The 23,303-nt window shown below is 34.3% G+C and overlaps 1 protein-coding gene across 1 annotated transcript in view; it reads right to left on the reverse strand.

Annotated features, from left to right (window-relative positions):
• Positions 1 to 532: 532 nt before the first annotated feature.
• Positions 533 to 23,303, reverse strand: part of DARS1 (aspartyl-tRNA synthetase 1) — a 59,074-nt gene continuing 36,303 nt past the window's right edge. The window contains 13 exon segments of the mRNA XM_034654490.1: positions 533 to 1,194; positions 4,622 to 4,664; positions 4,666 to 4,694; positions 4,900 to 5,011; positions 6,082 to 6,162; positions 7,517 to 7,559; positions 8,828 to 8,974; positions 12,379 to 12,526; positions 14,547 to 14,681; positions 15,531 to 15,642; positions 17,397 to 17,456; positions 18,449 to 18,529; positions 21,279 to 21,381. Coding sequence (XP_034510381.1) covers positions 1,103 to 1,194; positions 4,622 to 4,664; positions 4,666 to 4,694; positions 4,900 to 5,011; positions 6,082 to 6,162; positions 7,517 to 7,559; positions 8,828 to 8,974; positions 12,379 to 12,526; positions 14,547 to 14,681; positions 15,531 to 15,642; positions 17,397 to 17,456; positions 18,449 to 18,529; positions 21,279 to 21,381 — 1,186 coding nt within the window. The 3' untranslated portion in view covers positions 533 to 1,102.

A 23,303-nucleotide genomic window follows, 5' to 3' on the forward strand; every position in this document is an offset into this window, starting at 1 on the left:
TTTCCAAAGTAATGGGCAGATGTTCACGGTCCAGGGGCAATGTCCTACTTTTCTGACCTCCCTATTTTTCTGTATTTTTTCTTTTCCTGTAGGAAAATACCTCAGTTTTGTTTCTGCCCATTACATGTGGTTCCCTGTAAAATTAACATTAGCATCAACCATCTAGAGGGAAAATGTTCCTAACTGTAATTCTTACACAAAAGTTTCTTTTTGGTAGGGAAAATGAGAGTGCATTTTAGTGACATTCACTAAATATTAGTACCAGTTAAAAGTCAAATAAAATTCTGCAATATTTTTAAATCTATGTGGAATAAACTATTAAGCAACCAAGCTTTCAGCCTTAAGAATTCTATCCTCTTATACCCATCTGAACTTATTATCTTGATCTGAATACATGTTATGAATATATCAGCTTTCATTTGTTTTTAGGCATTTACATAAACTAGTTGTGTACTTTTTCTTTTTCCAAATTATAAATGCCAAGAACCAGTTACAAAATCAGACTGCCATGAAGTACACAAAGACAACCATGACTAGCTTCAAAATTTTATTGAAATTCAAGTTAGAATTTAACAATTTAATGCAGCATTATATTGAATATCTTCTAACCAGTATTCCCACCTGCTTTACATGATTTCTGGGCACAACTTTAAAGAATTGATACTTTCTGCCTAATTTTCCACGATATGCCAATTATACATTCATTAAAACCTCAGATACTTCCCTAAAATTGTCCTTATTTCAATGTCAGAATTTAAAAAAATAAGCTCAAATATTGAAAATTTAAGACATAGCCACGATAATATAGAAAAGGAAAAACTTAATCTGAACTGTTTAAAATTGTTAACATTTATTATAGTAATACAATATGAATTTTTAACATAACCATATGAATTTTTCATTAAAATGTTCAACTATTTTCTACTGAAGCATGTCTAAAGTTATAAAAATCTTTTCTTTTAAAGTAACCTATAGTGAATTAATCCAAAGTAATTGTGGCATTTTAGATAAGACATTTACTCCACTGCATATTTTAAGTAGCTAAGGGATAGCCTGATCAATAGCAGGTTACTGGAAAGAATAAAAAAAAGTGCAGGTTTCTTTAAGGAGTGAGTCGTTTGGGATCACGGGGGAACATTGAGGTCTGACGAACATTGTGCAATCCCAAAAACAGCATCGTCACTCGTTCCAGCCCTGGGGAAAACAAAATAATCATTAATTCCTTTTCTGAAAACCTTTCAGGGTCTTACTTATTGAAACTACCAACACAGTATTACTAATCAACAGAACACTTCTATTATTTTGAGTTAATTTAAAATGGAACACCTGGGTGGCTTAGTTGGTTGAGAATCTGATTCTTGATTTCTGCTCAGGTCATGGTCTCAGGGTTGTAGGATCAAGCCCTGAGTTGGGCTCTGTGTTGGGCGTGGAGCCTGCTTAGGATTCTCTTTCCCTCTCCCTTTGCCCCCTCACCCCGCCCTTGTGCCCCTATGCATATTCTTGCTATAAAATAAAGTAAAATAAAATAAGATAAAATGGACTGTTTTGGGTTTGGTTCAGAAATAGAAAAATTGAAATGATGCTGTATGTGGGAAGGACTAAATGAGATATCCTTAAGTTGTCTGGATTCTATGAACTACAAAAATCTTGTAAACATCCAAAACTTACGATTTAAACAAACACAAAAAAGCCATTTTATAAGTCTATATGTGGGGCGTCTGGGTGGTCCAGTCCATTAAGTGTCCAACTTTTGATGTTGGCTCAGGTCGTGATCTCAGGGTTGTGAGATCAAGCCCCACATCGGGCTCAGGTGCTGGGCACGGAGCCTGTTTAAGATTCTCTCTCTTCCTCTCTCCCTCCCCTCAAGAAAAAAAAAAAAAGTATATATACAACATATATATACATGTTTGCCTATATGTTTTCAAATGGGACCAGAATCTTTTTTTTTTTTTTTAAAGATTTTATTTATTTGACAGAGAGAGAGACAGCCAGCGAGAGAGGGAACACAGGTAGGGGGAGTGGGAGAGGAAGAAGCAGGATCCCAGCGGAAAGCCTAATGTGGGGCTCAATCCCAGGACTCTGGGATCATGCCCTGAGCCGAACGCAGACGCTTAACGACTGAGCCACCCAGGCACCCCATGGGACCAGAATCTTAATTATGCAGTCCAGGCCATCAATTTAAGATAAGAGCCATAAACTTGTTCAAGGAAATTTATTAATGGAAATACCAAAAATATACTGTAATTCAATAGATATGTAACATGGTGGTTCCTAGAATAAAAGATTCTAGGATACATTACTGTAAATGTTCTAAGTGCAGAAGAGACTGATTTTTGACTTGTGACTTAAATATTGTATTACTGGTAAAAATTAAGATCAAATACCACCTAAAAAACAGAGCAGAACTAGCAAATGAAGCTTCGTGTTGCAATTTATCTATTTTACCCAAGTTGTATAAGACATGTATCACAGAAAAAAGGCAAGGTCAAAGAATATTTTTACATAGCAATGACTTAATTTTAAAGGAATGTATTTAATTTCTAAAACAGAAATAAAAATAAGACAATTAACATTTTTATTGCTATTCCTTACCCCAAAAATCTGCATATGTTTGAACCTTGTATTATAGTAATCTAATATTAATCTTAAAAAAAAAACACCATATCCCATCTTCCCTTCAATCATTAATTACCTAAAAGAGTGGTATCTGATAACCATTCAAATGTCCTTCACAAGTATGATTAAAATTTACATTGTCAGTCACAAAAGTTTGCAAAATATACAAAATACACATTACTGAATACTTTAAGAGAAAATAGTTGTGACTCTCCCATTAAAAATTAAACTATATATCCAATGTAGCACCCTTTGTGATAACAAAAGGCTGGTATCAATCCACATGTCCATCAGTAAGAAGCTGGTTAACAAGATTATGGTGTACCCTTTCAATGGATTAATTCTATGTAGTGTTAAAAAGAGACTGAAAAAGTCTTTAAGAAGTGATAAGGAACAGGTTACAAAATACAGTAAGTGACAAATGCAAGGTATTGAACGATTTATATAGTATGCTACAATTTGTATAAAAAATGTATTTTTAAAAGTGTATATTTTTGCATATGCAAAGATTATTTTTGCAAAGGTAAGAAGAAAACTAGAAACAATAGTTTCCTACAGGGAGGTGTATACACACTCTTCCATACCCTTTTAATTTGATAAATTTTATTTTATTTTATTTATTATTTTTTTTAAAAGATTTTATTTATTTATTTAACAGAGAGAGCCAGCCAGCGAGAGAGGGAACACAGGCAGGGGAAGTAGGAGAGGAAGAAGCAGGCTCACAGCGGAGGAGCCTGATGTGGGGCTTGATCCCAGGACTCTGGGATCACGCCCTGAGCCGAAGGCAGACGCTTAACGACTGAGCCACTCAGGCGCCCCTAATTTGATAAATTTTAAAGTATTACCTATTCACCAACCCCCCAAAACAAACAATAAACAAAAATTTTAACAAAACTATAAACTCAGAATTCTTTTAAGAGTCTCTGATATGGACATCCAAAACTGAGCTAAACATTTACACTTTTATTTATTTATTTTTAAAAGATTTCTTTTTTTTCTTTTTTTTTTTTTAAAGATTTTATTTATTTATTTGACAGAGATAGAGACAGCCAGCGAGAGAGGGAACACAAGCAGGGGGAGTGGGAGAGGAAGAAGCAGGCTCATAGCGGAGCCTGATGTGGGGCTCGATCCCATAACGCCGGGATCACGCCCTGAGCCGAAGGCAGATGCTTAACCGCTGTGCCACCCAGGCGCCCCTTTCTTTATTTTTTTAAGTAATCTCTACACCCATTATGGTGCTCGAACTCACAACCCCAAGACCAAGAGCTGCATGCTGCACTAACTGAGTCAGCCAGGCACTCCTTACCCTTTTTAAATCACAGAGTGGTTTCTTACGTATACTCTAGAAGTGGCCCTAAAAGTCAATGAAATGTTATATTACAACAAAAAGTTTAGCAGCAATCTGAGCTAACTTGAGGGAGAGCTTTAATTTGGGCTAATTAGAATGAACTCATGGATGCAGAGAGAAAACAGGATACTCAATTTATAAAGTGTTTTGCTTCTAAACTCTTCAGAGGGAAAAAATGGCTAGAAATGTATTACAATATTTTAGAACACACAAATTAGCTGTTCATTTTGTTCCCTGGAAATCAAATTTTCATTTAGTCACAACTCACTTAAAAATTTGTTATAATTCAAATTTGTACTATACTTAGCATGCATGGACTTTTTTTTTTTTTTTTAAAGATTTCATTTATTTATTCGACAGAGATAGAGACAGCCAGAGAGAGAGGGAACACAAGCAGGCGGAGTGGGAGAGGAAGAAGCAGGCTCCTAGTAGAGGAACCTGATGTGGGGCTCGATCCTATAATGCCGGGATCACGCCCTGAGCCAAAGGCAGACGCTTAACCGCTGTGCTGTGCCACCCAGGCGCCCCATGGACTTATTTTTAAGCAGTAACAACATACAAAATTTAGTTTTTGGAGTCTAATGCTGAAGAAATTTAGTTAGAACTGAATGAAATCTCGGTTGGAAATATATCGTCATAATATTAAAAAAATATTACCAATGCCTCCGCCAGCATGAGGAGGGGCTCCAAAGCGGAAGGAATTCAATGTATGCCTTAATTTTCTCCAAATCTAGAAAAAAACAAAAACAAAGTTAAATATCAAACATAATGTATCATCTTACTTAGTAGCTTAAAAAAAAAAGAAGGTACAAAAGCATTTATTGTTCAATAAAGATTAAAACAAATGATGTTGTTTCTGAGAAGTCTTTAAAAGGTTTAAAATGTGTTATTCTCACAATATACATTACTATCCCAAATATATTTAAGTTGTTTACCAATTCCATGATGTAAGGCTCGCTCTGTCAGCAGCTGAGGATCATGTATTCTTTGAGCTCCTGATAGTATTTCTTCTCCTCTCATGAACATATCGTAAGAGTTGGACTGTCTCTTCAGGGAAAAGCAAATACACAAGAACACTCTTGAACCGACTGTCATTCTATTGCCATTACTCATGAGAAAAAAAAATCTCATTTGCATGAAAAACAAGTCCATTTTTCCCCACAATTAATGATGCAATCTGCTCCAATAAACATAACTGTTTCTCTAAAACAAGGTTAAACTAGTGAGAGCTCATTTATAACTTCTTCCCTCCCTCTTCGCATTCTATGCTCCCCTTCTCCTACACCTTCCAATAACAAATCAGAGTACCATTCTCTAACTTGTAAAGTAGTGCTGATTCTTATTTCACTTTATCATCTGAAATATTTTCAGGTGTGGTATGATTTTGGGTCATTTTTGGAACTTCAAATTATCAACAGGTGTTAGTCTTTTTAATTAAAAAATTTGTTTTTATTTTAACAAAAGTAAATGGAATATTAATTTACCATAGCTTAACCTATTCCCGTATCAGGTTTTAAGTTATTTTCCCTGTCTTTGGATAAACCAATGGTTCTCAAAGTATGATTCCTGGATCAGTAGCCTCAGTATTACCCAGAACTTGTTAGAAATACAAATTATCAAGCTCCCCCAAGACCAGCTAATCAGAAAGTCTGGTGAGGGGGCCCAGTCATCTGTGTTTTAAAAAGCCCCCCAAGTGATTCTGATGCACACTAAAATTTGGGAACCACTGCAATGGAAAACAGTAAGAGGCCACAAAACACAAATTGATGAACTCTCAGAACAGAATGTTGTTTCTTAGTTCAAAGTCAATTATAATATGATGTGTTAAAATCTGCAAACAATGATACTATTTATTATTTATATGGCATTTCTTCCTCATAAATCTTCAAAAACTGACCCCTGAAAATGATTTTTAATGTAGGTTTTGGGACTAATTTTTTAGAATATTCACATTTCATGGTATCATTTTGACCTGAATTGATAGAAGTAATATATATAACAATGGCCCATTAAAATTGCAAATTACTGATGAAAACCATTATTCCCATGGTACAATTTAACATAGTCACAATAAAGTTTTCCTTCTTCCCCCAAACAAGTTACTTAAAATTACTTACAGGATTTCTTGGGTCAGGCATGGTATAGAAAGGTCTTACAGCCAGTGGATATTTATCAAGAATATAAAAGTCTGTATCATACTATAAAAAAATGATTAAAATTAATTTTAAAAAATTTTAACAAAAGTAAAAAGAAGGCTAACATTTTGATAATTAACTGTCCTTTTAAGAATAAGTTTTGTTCTTCAAATTACTATAATTACACTGTATATACAATAAGTATTCTTCTTTCAAGTAACAACTGTATCCTATAGTATTCTGCCATCATGTTATATGTAAATTTCTCCAATACTTAAATTGTGGGAGCTATCGACTATTCAATCATAGTTCAAATATTTGTTTTCTTCTTTTTGTTTTGGACATGTAATCTCTTTTCAATTTCTTCCCCATTGAAAACTATGCTGCAATAAACTTCTTTGAATTTCATTTCTTTTCTTTGTCAGTCGAATTCATTTACTCTTTCAGATGCAATTTGTTAAGCTTCTGTTAAATTATCCTAAATCTCTTTGGGTTTTACAAAAAAGACATTAAATCTATAAATTACTTTAAGAAAAGGGACATCTTTTACAATAGTCATCTTCAAAAAAAACCTTGATTATTTTCCCAATAATTTAAATTTTTGTGCAGACATCTAAAAGAAATTTGGTAGTTTTCTTCATATGCAGACTATAATTGAGATAAATAACATTAACATGAAATTATGTCATTTTTGTTACCAAGAAATAATTACCATATGACCTAGATTTAATTTAAAAGAAACCAATCACATTTCAACTGTTTTGATGTTAAACATTTCTGCTAAAACTCAAGCGTAGAGCGAATGTCAACAGAGCGGGCAAACTGGAATCCGTTCTGCTGAAACAGCATTTTAAAGGTGTGAGTATAAACTCGACACTGCAGTTTCAGAAATAGGTTAGCTCCCCAGTCAATTTTGAGTACAGCCAGCAGGAGGAGCTCAAGGACTGTTTTCATTCATACACAATTCTCTTAATTTCTTGGAAGACCACACTAAGTTCAGCTTTTATCTGCTTTGGAGTTTTAGAAAATGAGATAGGAAAGCAGCTTTCACAAGAGGCCGAAAAGAAACTCATTCACCTTCAAGTCCCATGAGTCATCAGGAGTACTCAGGGAAGCCCATTTCTAAATAATTTCAAATCATCTGATTGTTTCTGACTAATCTTGACAGTCTGATACAGAAAGACCTCAGTACAACTTAGTATAAAAATCGGATACTGAGCTAATCAAACTGACTGAGCAAGGCCTGTCTGAATATATTTTATTTTTCTAAGAATTAAAAAAAATATTGTTCCCTGTGTTTTTTAATTTGTTCTCGTATCTTACCATTCTGGAAGATTATTCCCCCTGCAAATGTTCTTTAGTACCAGAATATGTTGCAAATTTAGAAAAAGAAATCCAGCATGCACAAGAGTCCTACCTTTTCCTTTACCAGACGACCCAACAGTTTTTCATTTGGTGTACTGAAAACCAAAAACAAAGACAAAAACAAAACCCCCCATGAAATTAGGTGTTTGAAGATCAAATAGCAACCTGAAGAGTTTTAAGCTAATAAGGCCCCTCTTATTTGAGGTTCTCAAAGGATAAAAAATTTGGTAAAAATACATAGTCGTCTATCCTGCTTTTTTTTTTAAAAGGCAAGTTCAGTGACAACATTTAGTAGTTGCTGCTCAAAAATATTTAAATAAAACAATAAACAGATGTAGTAATTCATAGATTCAGAAATAACATGGATGAAATAATTTCCTACAATTATATATAATTAAAGTTCACTATAGCAACAAAGGCTATTCTCGCCATTAAGTGGCTCTACTTCTACTTCTACTCCTTTTGTTACTCTTTATCAAAGGTTTATAAAACAAAAACTGGTATTTTCAAGTCTTTACAATGTAATAGTGTTTCTATGCTAAGAGGCTGTTACTTTAGCTTCTATCTTTGGTAAGAATAACTGCCAAAATACTTAAGAAAATATTGCTCAGCTTAAAATAATTATAGAATTTATAGTTTGCCTTAAAAATGTAATCTAGCACTGAAGGAGATGCTTAAAACCATAAATGTATATTTTTGTTAAGCAAAAATAAAGGGTTTTGAGTAAAACATGCTTAAAAAGAGCCGAATAAAGACAATAACCACTCCTTTCATTCCTATAGCCATACAAATTATTGTGAGGGCTTAAATATTTTAACTTAAGAACCTTTGAGAAAAATATAAGTACCGTAGATAGTAATTTATTAAACCACATAATTTATTCAAAATTATAAGTTATATGATCTGAATTTAGATAACATAATACTATATAACAAATAAAGAACAGATTTTTTATAATTTTTGGAGATATTAATTTTATGCCCTAATCCTGTGTGCGGATGGATTAAGACTGCTGTCTACCCTCTCTAACACCACTGATTTTAGAAAGAGAGGTAAGATATTAGATGATAAAAATCACAGCCCAAAGTCCCTATATATTCTTTAAAGTGTTACAAATATGGGGGTGTGGTAGGGTCAAAAATGATGTTTATAAACAAAACTATCAAAGCTCAGGCAAACCACATCAAACACAATATTTTATTTCAGATCACGCATTAAACAAAACAGCATCATATACTATATACCAAAGTTAATAAAACTGAAGTTTATCAGTTGGGTGGAAAAAATCATCATTCATTAATATACTCATTCATTCTTATCTTAAATGTAATTACTAAAGTTTAAAAAAATCACAAAGTCAAACCTGAGATCTTCTTCATCTCCCATTTCGATTCCAGCTTCCCTAAGCATAGCCAATGCTTCACAATACTCGAGTCTTAAAGTTGGCTCCAAAAATTTGAATGGCTCACATGGGAATTGTTTATTCACTGTCTGAATTTCAGTTTGAAACCTATTTGTACAATGACAGTTAATAAAAAAAAAAAGTGTCATGTTCTCCCCACAAGAGGTCACTGTGGCAACATATAAACATAATTTTTTTTTAAAAGATTTTATTTATTTATTTGACAGAGAGACAGCCAGCGAGAGAGGGAACACAAGCAGGGGGAGTGGGAGATGAAGAAGCAGGCTCCCAGTGGAGCAGGAAGCCGATGTTGGGGTCGATCCCAGGACCCTGGGATCACGCCCTGAGCCAAAGGCAGACGCTTAAACAACTGAGCCACCCAGGTGCCCCCAAAGTAACAACATTTTTAACATTTCACAGGAGTCACTATATGTGCAATGATGAGGAAAGGGCAATCTGAGTAGGTTCAGGGGTGGCAACAGCTTCATGGTCAGCCAAGTGCCTTTTCCAGCTGAACCACTCAGACCCGCGGACCCTCCTTAGCTATCTGGGGAACCCATTCCCTAACGGCCGGCTGACATGGACCCAAGAGTCTACTCTACATACTATTAGTTCTATGTGTTCCACTGATAACAATCTTAAAATTCAGAGGTAACGTAATTCAGGGGTATCTTATTTATTTTTTGGGGGGGAGGCAGAGGGAAAGGGAGAAAGAGAATCTTAAGCAAGCTCCATGCCCAGTGCCAAGCCAGATGCAGGGCTCAATCTCACAACCCTGAGATCATGACCTGACCCAAAATCAAGAGCTGGACACTTAACCAACTGAGCCACCCAGGCATCCCTAAAAAGAAATGCTTTTAGAGAAAGTTGTTTTGTGTAATATCAGCCTCAATAGAAAAATCACCTTAAGAGACTTTCAGGCTCTTCTGTAGTAGTAGAAACAGCTATGAAAAAATATCTGGTAGGTATTGAGTAACTAGCTATGTCACATAAAATCATTCTTTGAATCTGTGTATGCACCAGGAAAAAGTGTTATCAAGAAATTATTTACATCAATGATGAAATTTAAATGCTCAAAATATTTAACACCTTTGTTAGTCTCCTCTTGTTTTGTCACCACAGTGGCATTAAAGGATTAAAAACTTGATAACTCATATCAGCTAACACTGTAAGTAATATAAAATACCCATTTTAAAAGGTATTAAAAAGAACTGACTTTTTAATCCTTTAACAACACTTGTTATCCTCAAGGTAGACCAAATTAATGAATATTTGTCTTATCTTCCCCCATTCCCATTATACTGTAAGTTTGTGAGTGCCAATTTCCCATTTTAATAACCACTATAGTGCAGTGTCTAGCCTTTAAACAGCAGGCATAAGACAAATGTTAATGGTATTGAATTGTGGAAGATCACATTTTAGTAAGATTTAAAAAGTATTATTTTTGCTACTTATGGATGAAATGATAGCTGGGGTTTGCTTCAAAATAGTAGGGGGTGGGAGAAATGGGTAAACAAAATTGGCCATGGGTTAACAATGGCTGAAATTGGGTGATGAGTACATGGGGGTTCATTAGGCTAGTCTCTATTTTGTATGTGCCTTGCAATTTTACAAAATTAGTAGAACTGAAAAAGTGTGTTTATATTCCATGAAAACAGTAGAAACGAAAACATTATCATTTCCTGATTAGTCTTCTTAAAGACTTTCACAGGAGCAATAAAAGTTAGCCATTGATTTATTCAAATCTTGCTGTAAGAAGGGTTAGGAAGATCCCAATAACTGATTTCTAAATTGCCTTTCTTTACTTTGGCTATTAACCCAATCACGTCTATCAATATTTTAAAATACGTTTGTCTATTATTCTTCTATGAGAGATAAGTACTAAGGATAAACATGAGAGGTACATGACGCAAGCCAAGTAACCCAACTTACAACTGACGGAGAAACTTAAAATTCCTAAATGACTTACAGAATATAAAAAGAAAGCTTTTATTTCTAGGTTGTCACCTTAAATCTACTTGAAAAAGTCCAGTGATGATGGTGTCTGAATCTCTAATTTGTAAAACAGAGGTTTGATTAATGCCTGATTAATGCTTGATCTGTTATTACAAAAACTGAAATGGAAATTTCATATCCCAATATTATAGAAAGTAGATATCAATACCCAAAATAAATGAGCTTCAGAAACATTCTTGAATTATAAATGTGAAAAGAAAATGACAAAAGCTCTGTTCCTTCACTGTAGTTTCAAAGGATGTTTTATTTTATAAGGAAACATTATTTGTTCCATAGACTATCTGAATGAAAGTTGCTTAAAATAAATGGTATTGAAATGTTTCAGAGAACGAGGGTTTTTTAAAAAAGGCTGTCTACAATTATCTAGTCATCAATGTACCAATGCAATGCAGAGAATACTTGGAAAATATCGGTGCTTATGCTTCAAGATTTTTCTAAGATCAATGATTAATTTCTGTGTCCTTGAAATTACTCATTAGACTTGCAATGGAGTAAATAAGAGTCATAGTATTTTTGAACTCTTTTTAAGTATCAATGAAGCATATCCAAATACATCAACAATTAACAGATAAATCAGTGGTCTTTAAATAAAAATTTCAAATACAGCCCTTTGTCAGTTATCAAAGTGCTAGATAAGTCTACTATAGCCTACTTAATATCTAAGTACTGTCTCAAGTATGGAGAAAGGAAAAAAGACCCTCTTGATCCTACTTGTTTTCCATTTTCTTTTCCTATTTTCTCTGTGTTAAACATCATCACAAGTAAACACCTTTCAATGACCTTTAAAGAAGAAACTATTTGCCAGTTTAGAGGGTATACCTAATGTGAACATTTTACATAATTAAATTTTCTGCACATCCCAAACATGTCTAATAATTTTCTATAAAATTCTTATCAACACATTATTATTACCACTACCAGTTTAATAATAAACTGCTAAAAAGTAACATAGGCTCTATTTCTTTCAGACATTCAGGACATAATACAAAGGAAAAAAATACAGTTAGGCTGGTTCACAATCTAGAAAACTTCCACCCCAAAATAAGGTTAACTAGCTGAAGTCCCAACTGACTTGGATCCAGAAGTACTATTTTGACTGTTCATTTTTTCACTAATTATTGATCATCTAAGTGGCAAGTCCTCTCCCCGTCGTATATATATGTATGTTCAATATAAACTTAGTTCACATTACATGTTTCAATTCAAGAATTACTTTATTTTTTGGGACGCCTGGGTGGCTCAGTCGTTAAGCGTCTGCCTTCGGCTCAGGTCATGATCCCGGGGCCCTGGGATCAAGCCTGCATCAGGCTCCCTGCTCAGTGGGAAGCCTGCTTCTTCCTCTCCCATTCCCCCTGCTTGTGTTCCTTCTCTCGCTGTGTCTCTCTGTCAAATAAATAAAATCTTAAAAAAAAAAAAATTAAGAATTACTTTATTTTGAAGAACCCAAACTGGTTAGACATTAAGTCCATCTAGGGATATACAATATTTGTTTTTACCTTTTTTGGAGTCCTTTGAATATTTGTACTAAGGTGTCAGCAATTTCTTCCACAACTTCATGGTAATGGTAATTAAAGGCCATTTCAATGTCCAAACCAACAAATTCAGTTAGATGTCTATGGGTATTTGAGTCTTCAGCTCTGAATACTGTAACATTATTAAAAGAAATAAATAGTAAATGGTGTTTTAAAGTTTTGGAAAAATTGGGATTTAAATACAAAATTTTATTTACTAGTACTCAAATGGTACTATTTTCATATCATTATACGGTTCTGGAAAGACTTGATAAGCCGCGTATTTCAGCATTCTCTTGGACAGCAGGTTCATTACCAACTCTGACAGTCATGCAGTAAAAGCTGTAACAAACATATATTAATAAATGAGGCTTTGGAGAATCCTAAGGGAACACAAGGTCCTGAAGTGCCTTCTCAATAATTAAAAATAGGTTCAATATAGTGAGTTCTTCTCAATTTTATTACAACTTGACGCAAGCTAAAAGAAATCTGTACCAGCGAAGTAACATTATATATATTCCAGCCATTACTTCTGTCCAGCTCTTACTGTCCTCACTGCACTTTCCTCCTTTTCCAGTCTTTCTGACTCTAGCTCCGCTCCATCTTTCACATCGCTTTAAGATTAAAATTCCTACAACACATCCTTGCTCAGTAATTAATTAACTACTGATCATTAATGGTTCCCAAATGGCACTGTTTAACAGAACATAAAATGACAAAAAAATCTAAAACCTTTACGCTTTCATATGTAATCCTACCCTATAGTGTCCATTTCTTCTCAACACTAAGTAGTCTTATTTTTATTTTCTCCCATGCTCTTTACTCATTCTGCTTCTGCTGACTAGAATACCATTTCTGTAGTCTGTAACTCCTACTCTGTTCTTAAAGCCCACTTCAGTTTGCATTTTCCTTTATGGTAACTACAGCAAATTCCATCTTCTCCCTCTTTTTATACTATCTATACTACATAATTAACACCAATCTGCTGATTGTACAACACAATTTGATTATTTGCTGTGAAAATCGGTTGATTATTCCCTGTGACTACTATATGTATGCATGTCTTATTCTGTCTTGGGTGAAGGGACAATGTTTATTCCCTTGTCACTTAAAACATGGTCTACAAATTGGCAGCCTCAGCAGTACCTGAGAGCTTGTGAGAACTGCAGAATCTTAATCCTCCCTCCAGACCTACTGGTCAGAATCTGCATTTTAACAAGATTCTCAAGTGATTTCGTGCACACATTAACATCTGAGAAGTGCTGGCTGATTTTTCTTATATGTACATGTTATCTAGCACAAGGCTATGTATGCAGCAGGCATTCAACAAATTAGTTAATAAATTCAGAAAATCAACACAATTAATGCTCTTGCCAGTTTCTCAAACAGCAGGCATTTAATTTTTATTTAGCTATCAAAAAACTTACATATATAAAATAACTTGGGAAGTTTTACAGAATGAAGCAAAGCTGATTTTTGCTTAAAATCGGCTTTATTAAAGAATCTACATGATTATGTGTCCATGCTGAACTTTTAACTTCTAATGGACTTTAGCATATTCCCAGTAGTAAGAACAGTACAAATAGTAATAGTTAAACAGAACAGCTTTGAAATAAAATTGGTAGCAAAGTACAAATAGAGGTATTTTTGTAAACTTACAAGAGTAGTAAGGGGCTATCAAGGACAACAAAATACATTATTTGGAAGATTGCAACTACTTGTTCTTTCGTGTTCATGAAGAGTTGAAAGGTGAGTCCAAACAGGAGCTAATTCTAATTACACTGAAATAATAAATAATATACTCAAGGTGTATTTCAGAGGGTATATATTTTCAAAGCATGCATTTTTAAAATGAGATATTCCCAAGGCAAACATTTTCTTCAGCAATCTTCTGTAGGAATATAAAATGCTTATGAATCTATTCACATAAATGATGTTCAACTACTTAAAGAACTATTGAGCATACAATTTTTTTTTTCAGGAAATGTCTACCCAAGCACATTGTCATTTTTACCTAAAAGTCTAGTGTTTATATAGCCAACATAAAAAAGGATTTAAGCTTCCAAAATGTCTGTATGTAAAATGTGTTCCTAAAACCATTAATTATGGTACAATTATTAAATTTTGAGAAAACCATACCACCAAAATCTTACCTGGTCCAATACAGAAAACCTTCTCAAAATCAGCACAAATACACATTTGCTTGTACAGCTGTGGGGACTGGGCCAGGTATGCATTATTTTTAAAATATGACACAGTAAATACATTGGCTCCTCCTTCACTGGCAGCTGAAATGTAAACATTTATGTTATTATAACCAACTGCAAGCTTATCAAATTTCTAATAAAAACAGTTTATACTTTTAAGAATTTCACTTATAAAAAGATAAAAAATTTCAGAGAAACCATAATCTATATATGATTTATACCTGATTCTAAACTATTTATATTTAGGACAGATTTACTTCTCTGGCTATACCTTCACTTTACTTCTTCAAATGTACACATTCCCTTTCTGCATCAATTTCAAATCTATTAAAGCTACTTTGGATTTGTAAACATTTCTCTTCAAAAAGGAAAAAAATATTCTTAGTGATTTTTGTAAGTATGAAGAATGCAATGTTCAATTCTTGATTTATAACTAAATGCCATTTGTAACACATTTTTTAGTGTTATTTAAGCAACTCTAAAAAGGGCAAAATGATTAAAATAAGGTTCTCATATGAGAATGAGAATTAAAGAGATTTTCCCACTTGTATTTAGTAATATCACAATGCAGTTTATACAAAACAAAACTGCAATACCAATTTAGAAAGAAACCCACATAATGAAAGTAGTTTCTGGTGCAAACTTACATAATAACAATCTTGCTTCATGTGTTACTGCCTCATTTTATAAACACTATCACATAATGACTTCTGAAATAAGGAGATACTGTATTACTGATGTCAGCGATATGTAACTGCTGATGTATATATATATATATATATATATATATGAACAGTCTTCAAAAGAAAAAGTCTCATGGATAAACCTTAAGGGAGAGTTAGGACTCTCAAATTAAAAAAAAAAATATTAAGCAACTCGAGAGCAAGCAAATTTATTTTTAAAAATTAAGAGAAATGTCTTAAAGCATACCTGAGATAATTTTAGGAGTTTGGATCTCCACAAAACCCTTGTTAATTAAAGTTTCACGGAAAAGATGGCAAATGCCAGACTGGAGACGGAAGACTGCCTGACTAGTTGATGTCTAAAAGACAGTAATAAAATCAAGTGAAATCAATTTGACACATTATCTGAGATGGAGTATTTTCTAATCAGGCCATCTGCATGGGAAGTTCACAAAGAAAACAATTCATTATATGAGAGAAAAGTTAGGTTATATGACAATTAGTATAAGGATATATCTTGGAATTTTTATTATAGGTGAATGGCAATTTTGCTCTTTAAAATCTCCAATATCTCCAATTCGACTTTGCTGAGAGGCTTATAAAAGATTAGAGAGTAGTTTAGACATAAACTAAGATGCTTAAAAGATTTCAAGTACACAATGCTTCCCAAAACGTGAAGTCAAAGTAGGGGTTAAAAATGTGAATGCTTAGGGGAACCTGGATGGCTCAGTCCATTAAGTGTCAGACTCTTGATTTCCACTCTAGTCATGATCTCAGGGTCATGAGATCAAGCCTTGCATCAGGCTCCAAGCTCAGAGCTCAACGGGGAGTCTGCTTGAGATTCTCTCTGTCCCTCTCCCTTTGCCCTTCTCCCCTGCTTGTGTATGCATGCATGTGCGTGTGCTCTTTCTCGCCCAAATAAATAAATAAATCTTAAAAAAACAATGTGAATGCTTACAAGGGCCAGACAAATAACATAAATGGAATAAATGAATGATACTTCCTGGGTTGCGCAGGGCATAGCAGAGGACATAATGCTCTATCCGGAGTGCTAGCTAATGTTGCCATGCCACAGTACTGCCAGATTCACCTCCAACTTTTTGAGAAAAGCCATCTAGATTTAATGTTTAAATCCCCACTTTTCAACAGTGGGGATGAACTTAAATAAATAATAATAATAAAAAAAATGATGCCAAAGAAAAATACTTTGGGGCCAAATTCTACAGGCACAACCAATAACTTGTGTGAATAAATAGCATGGGCAAAAAGAGTATGATGTCTATCTACTGTGGCCAAAATTATGAAAAACCTGAGGTTTCTAGGCAGTATCAAGAGGACTTTTGATTATTGTTATAGCCTTTTCACCTTTTCTATAGACTACAAATTAAAAATGGAAAAGGAAAAGGGACAAAAAGCAAATACTCAGGGGAGACATATGAGTGTATAATAAAGGTAGACCCATATGATTGTAGAAAGTTGGAAAGAACTTTTAAGGTGACAAAGGATTTAAGCTTTAGGTAGAATATTTAAGGAGGAAGATGTGGTCAAAACATTAAGAAAGAAAGATGACATTGGTTTTACTACAATGATGAAACCACTGAACTCTTTCACTTGCAACCAAACCAAAAAGGGAAACAGAAGACCTATGAGATTACTAAATAAACCACCAGGGCCAACTATTTCTTTATTATTAATTCTGTGCTCAGATCAAATTCAAAGGATTGAGGCATTAATTACTAATCTCTACCTGGTCCACATTCTAAAATGTGCACATAATTTCTTTTACAATTTTGTAGCGATATTAACGGTTATGTTTTTACTTACTAACTTGTCTAAAGCAGGTATCACCTGGCAGCAAGCCCATTTATTGGCTTCGTGTTCCTTTGTCATTTTAAAACAAAGCAAGTCAATATCCTGTGAAATATTACTTGACTGTCCTTGTTGCCTGCAATTATATTTAGGGGAAGGGTCAGTCCGAAAAGTAAATTGTTTCTTGTATTGTCATGCGTATAGGCAAATGCCAATTAGTTCTATAAGCCTGAGACAGGTGTGGTATCCCTGCCCACCTTGATTTTGGCACAGTCATGTCACTTAATAAATAAATGAGGCATACCCTAAGATCAATGACTCTGTTGTCTAATCTTGTATCCTGGTTAACAGTAGCTCTTCCTTCCTAAAAAAAGATGAAAAAACAGATTTTACTAATTTTTTTAAGAACACAAAAACACTTTTAAGAAGCCATGTTTACTTTTATGTGAGAACAGGTGTGCTTATGTGTGTTCACATTACACCCCCAAATCAGGGATCCAAGAAACAAGAAGCAGGGCCAGAGAGAAGCTGTTGTTAAAAGAGAGATGGAAAGAAGAGAAATGCAAATGAATAGAGATTAATGCTTTCTTTCCATCTCCCACCCCACCAAAGCCTTGCCTCATTACTGGGACATCAGAATAATTAACCACTTGCACCTTCACTGATTCCTGGATTTTACCTGCTAGTTAAAGACTGAAGGAACAGATAAAAGCTGACAGAGTAGTGGTTCTCAAAAGTATGTTCTGGGCACCACTGAAGGTCCTGAAGACACTTTCATGGAGTCCATGAAGTCAAACCTATTTTTCACAATGACACACATTCACTCTGTACTGCATTTTCCCAAGGCTTCATGATGTGTGCTATCACAACAGAATGAATGCAGAGGCAGGTATGAGAATCTAATTGTTGTCTATTAAAGCAGACATTACAAAGATTTGTAGGTATGTAAGACAATGTCACTCTTGACACTAAATTATTTTTTGTTTTTGAAAATATTTTTCAAAAATATGTTATTTTTATCATTCCTATAGGATTAACATATATAAACACATATCTATATTACTGTTACTTGTATTAATACATACTAAAAATTTTCTATTCTAATTTCTAACATTGCAAATATTGATAAAGATATTCAAAAACAAAAGTTTATGGGGAAATTATTTTTAAGAGTATAAAACGATCCTGAGACCAAGAAGTTGGAGAATTGTTGATGTAAGAGTAAATTTAGATAAAAAAATGAAGCTCAAATCACTTCACAGGTACCCTTCACACAAAAGTAGGACATCAAGTTTTCAATGTTCTATAAATTAAACATACAGAGGAAGCAAAGTATTTCAAAAATGTAATTTTAACCTCTTCTCCTTCCACCTCAGGCCGAACGGCATCATCCAGCTGCAGGGGCAGGCGGGGTTCAGCCAAACTGATCACATAAATCTGAAAGTGAGAGATTACCAAAAATATCATGAAGCACACAAAACCTGTTATCTTTTACTTAAAAAAAATCTACAGTTGACATAAATATGAAGCTATGTTTGCATATATCTTAACTGAAACTACTTGCTAAAATCGAACAAAGATGTGCATGTTTTTTCACTTATAAAACAGGAATCATAGTATTTCTTGCCAACCTCCCTAGGTTGTTGGAAGTTGAATGAGATAACATATATACAAATACTTTGTAAACTCTAATGTGCATACCAGTGTGACAAATAAGTACCAACTGAGGTCAAGGGGTCTGAGCTTAAGGACTTGCTTTGTCACATAAAAGCTGTTGTTAGGCAAATCATTTAACCTCAGAGCTTCAATATTCTACTCTGTAAAATAAGGTCTGAGGTAATAATCAAATGGAGTAATGCATATGAAAACACTTTGCTCTTTTGAAGGGGCCATTAAACAAATGTGTTATTATCACTGTTCACAGCATTTGGCCATTTCTACCACTAGGACCAAAGTCAGCCCAACTCTGCTGTCCTTCAACTCCCTTTTCTCACTCTTTTTCCAAATACCCCTTCCTTGCCATCTTTCATAAAACATGTTATATCTCATTTCCTGCTGCTCTCCTGGTTTGGAGCTGCCATGGAAGGTATTCCCCTATGGTGTTAAAATTCCTTTTTATTTGTTAAATTCACTCACATTAATTGCACATTTTAGTGCTAAAATGCAGTTAGGACATAAAAAATGAGCTAAGGTTTTTTGGCTACTCTTAAAAACGTTACCCTCTTAGGTGCTCCCAACTATGTCTTCTCGAAAACCTGTTAAAGCATGAAAGGGAAACAGACCTTATTTAGTTAATTCAGGAAAGGAAATTATATTCTTCTAGTTGGTAGATCACATTTAGCACTCAGCTCAGACTCTTTAAGTGTCAGAAGGACACTCCAGTCCTCCTACAGTAAAGTAGAATTATTTGTCACCACCTTCTATGCTCAAGTATAGTGTTTCCCTTTGATGAGTTAATAGAAACTTAATTTCCAATGCAAAGTTGTAGAATGGAACAGCTACCTCTTCTATTTTTATAACTAGTAGAAATTCACTTCATTAGGTTGTGAGCACCCCATACTTCACAGTGCTAGCACAAAGTGTGTACTCAGTAACTGCTGGCTGAATAAATAACCGATAAGAGTCAGTGCTTACTGTAAGATCCTTTTTAAGATATAATACTTTATACTTTGTCAGATACTTTATAATTATTTCCATTATGGCAAAACCTGTAAGCTCTTTAGGCTTTATATTTATCATTTCCATTTATTAAGATTGTATTGAATGCTAGATAATTAGAATACTTTAGAAGTAAATTTACTTGCTCTATTCACTAAAATTTTACTTACTGAAGTTTTGAAAAAGATATGTTACTTGGAAAATAGGGGGTTGTTTTACTTGGTCAGCATACCCTTAGGTTGGTTTGCCTTTACTAGGTTACACACTTCTTTGTGTGGTTGGTTTGAAATGAAGCTTACACAAAGGAAAAAAAAGTAATTTGGCAAGTTAGGTCAGTAAAAAACAGAAGATTTTCTAAGTCTTGAAGAGTTCCCATGCAATTCCAGTTAAATACAACCTTACTCTCAAATTAGTGTGTATGAGTCTACCTTCCTGCATCTGTCCATGTGCCTGACTGCTCTATCTTATATATGCTCACGCACAAGCAAATACACATACAGGGATGAGGGCAGGAAGTGACACTCCTTAAGAGAAATTTAATGATGCATATTGTACATACAAACTAGGCCTGGACCTAAGAACTGCAGGTTCAAAACTGCAGGGTTATTTCAAAAGTACTAAATATGTGTGAGTTCACTTACAGTATTTTAAAAGTCAATGATAACGAGCACTTATAGTTTTTATGTCTGAGAAGAAAATAGATGTGGGATAAATCTTGTATGAAAGGAGGTCATTGCTAGAATGTAAGACCAACACAGTTTTGTCTCTTTTGATTTCTCTATAAAGTATCAGAAATATGATGACTATAAGGAAATACAATCATTAAGAATTAGTATAATTAATCAACCTTTAGAGGTATATTGTCAGAAGAAAGTTCATAGCAACATATACTCATAATAGTGAACACAGCTTTTTAGATGTGTTTTATATTTTTCTCTATATGAATATGGTAGATTGTTTGAAAAAAAAAATGGCTCTAATAATTCCTCAGGCTCCTGTATACAAGTCTTTTTTCAACAATGTTGCCTCTCTTCCCATCAAGAGGTAAATCTTTCGCCATCCCTTAAATCTAAGTTACTTCACGTGACTTGCTTTCACCAATGACATATTTAGCAAATGTGGCACAAGGAGAAGTTTGAAAAGTGCTTGCACACTACGGCTTTCCTCTCCCACTGCTGGGAACCCTTCTGGTACCATGTCAGTAAGCCTGGGCTAGCCCGCTGGATGAACAGAGGCCACAGGGAGAAATGTCCCAGAATTATCAGTAGGCCCAGTTGATGTCATGCAGAGTAGATGAGCCATCCCAGATAGGCTGACTCTAACTGCCCCATGCACAGAATATGAGCAAATAAATGTTGTAAGTATTGGGGTGGTCTGTTATAGAACAAAAGCTAATTGATTCAGTAATCAACTTATAAACCTCAATATTTTACATCAACTTCAAGAACATATAGATTTGATATGAATGGTTATAAGAACCACTCAAATGTATTTCTGTACACAATTTAATATTTTGAAAGAAAGTTACCTTTTGAATGTGTAACTCTACGTCTTGCTGTGTACAGCTTCCAATTTTCTGATTCACTTTTCTCACTACACCTTCTACATCTACGATGCTCTCTTTGTTAATGCTGTCAAAAGAAAAAATTCCCAACTTTAATCATCTCATCAGAGGTGTCAGAATTCATTTGGTGTTTCAACAGTAAAGCTGAAATGTTAAATTCTTCTTTAATACAGTAAGCCGCTTGAGATAAAGCCAGTCTATTTAACCTACTTACAATAAGCTATTACATAGCACACCCTGTGAGATTTCTTGAAGAGATGATTTTCTAGACGCCATAATTTAGTTACCATTCATAAAATACTCTGAACATAAATGGCAACAGGACGTCCTCAACACTGAATTGTGAAAAGTAGAAAAAAGTCTTTCAATTATTTATTAAAGAACATTTCCCTTCCTATAGCTGAAATTTACAAAGATCAGCATTTCCTATAAGGAGAAGCATGGGTTTCAATAAATGCAATTACTGGTACGTAATGGAATTAAATAATAGAAGAAGGTCAACTGAAAAGATTTCAAGGTAATAAAAGGACATTAGGTTGCTGCAATTAAGCCCTCCACGCCTATAGTTTCTAAGTACAAACTGTCATTGGATTTATGGCAGACCGAGTATAGGATTGTGTAATTCCATTTAAGAATGTCTACCTGAAGCTCAATATACACTAAATGGGTCAACTGGGCAGTTTAATTTTATAACAAACTTGAATTTTGAACATAAGGCACTCAAATTCTGAAATGTAAAATTTATGAAGTAGCTTATTAAGCTCATTAATTGGTTATTTTTTGATCTCTAGTATATAACCAAGGGAGAGAGGGTATAATCCAAAATGGTGGTTCCCACACAAAATGCACCAGTTCTACTTCTTTGTATATTATTGTACTGACAGAATATATCATAATATATTTGTGGAAAAGGATTAAGATTTAACTTTCAGTTCTTGGAGAGTGATGTCAGTGTCACGGAAGCTCAACTGGCCAAAATTATCAATCTAAAGCTACCAATTAAAACTCTCAGGTGGTAAATGGAACCGCAGAAGTGAGGTAAAAAGAGAAGAAGGAAGAAAAATGCAAAAGTGGTAACTGGGAGACAGTGGAGCTCCTGACACAGCTGACATAATAGAAAGGGCAAAAATGCATCAAGAAAATCTGTTCTGGACTCCCTGTTTATCTGCTGTGTCATAAGCCCCAGTTAACTTTTATAGTAATCTTTCATGGCTTAAGTCCCAACCCAGAATCCTGCAAAATGAATGACAAGAATCTAAACAAAACAAAACAAAACAAAAACAAGAAAAAAAAAAAAAAGAAAAAGAAGATTTAACTTTCATAGGAAAAATTCTATTTATTCTGCTGAGGAATTGGGTCCTTAGTGGTTGTGGTGCCATTTGACAAGATTTCAGAAATCCAACAATGCTTATTTTACCCAAGAGAACATCACAATCCATTTCAATTAACATTTGCTCAGGATGGAAAAGGATCAAAATGAGGATAAGAGGTGAAAAGTGGTCAAGAAAGGAAGAAAAATTTTCATTTCATTTTACTACACTGTCTAGAGCTCTATATGTCTGATACCAACTTTAAAAAAACCCCCAACAGTATATACATATTTTTTACTCATAAGTCTCCTGCACTAGAGCCAATACCTAATATCTAGCTCAAATCTTGTACACTGAAGAAACTCAAAATTTATTGTGGTATATTGTTAAAGGGCTTTCTAACACTGGCAATCTAGTGTCACTGAATCATTCTTCAGTATGACTTCCAACTACCAGTTGCCTCTTCCGATTGAATGAGTAAACTTGATACCTGAGTGTATGATTCAGGCTATGTGAGAATACTATGATTAGCTCACACCTTTCCAAGAGGAAGGCTTTCTTTTCCTTACTGATCAGTAAGTAACCTGTTCTGTCCCAACTATAGTTCCACTCTGCTACATTCCTGCTACGACCCTGGCTCTCTTGGATCATCCCCTTAGTAAGAGGCCTACCCTTATAA

Source organism: Ailuropoda melanoleuca, chromosome 2, assembly GCF_002007445.2.
Source record: "Ailuropoda melanoleuca isolate Jingjing chromosome 2, ASM200744v2, whole genome shotgun sequence".
Lineage (NCBI taxonomy): Eukaryota > Metazoa > Chordata > Mammalia > Carnivora > Ursidae > Ailuropoda > Ailuropoda melanoleuca.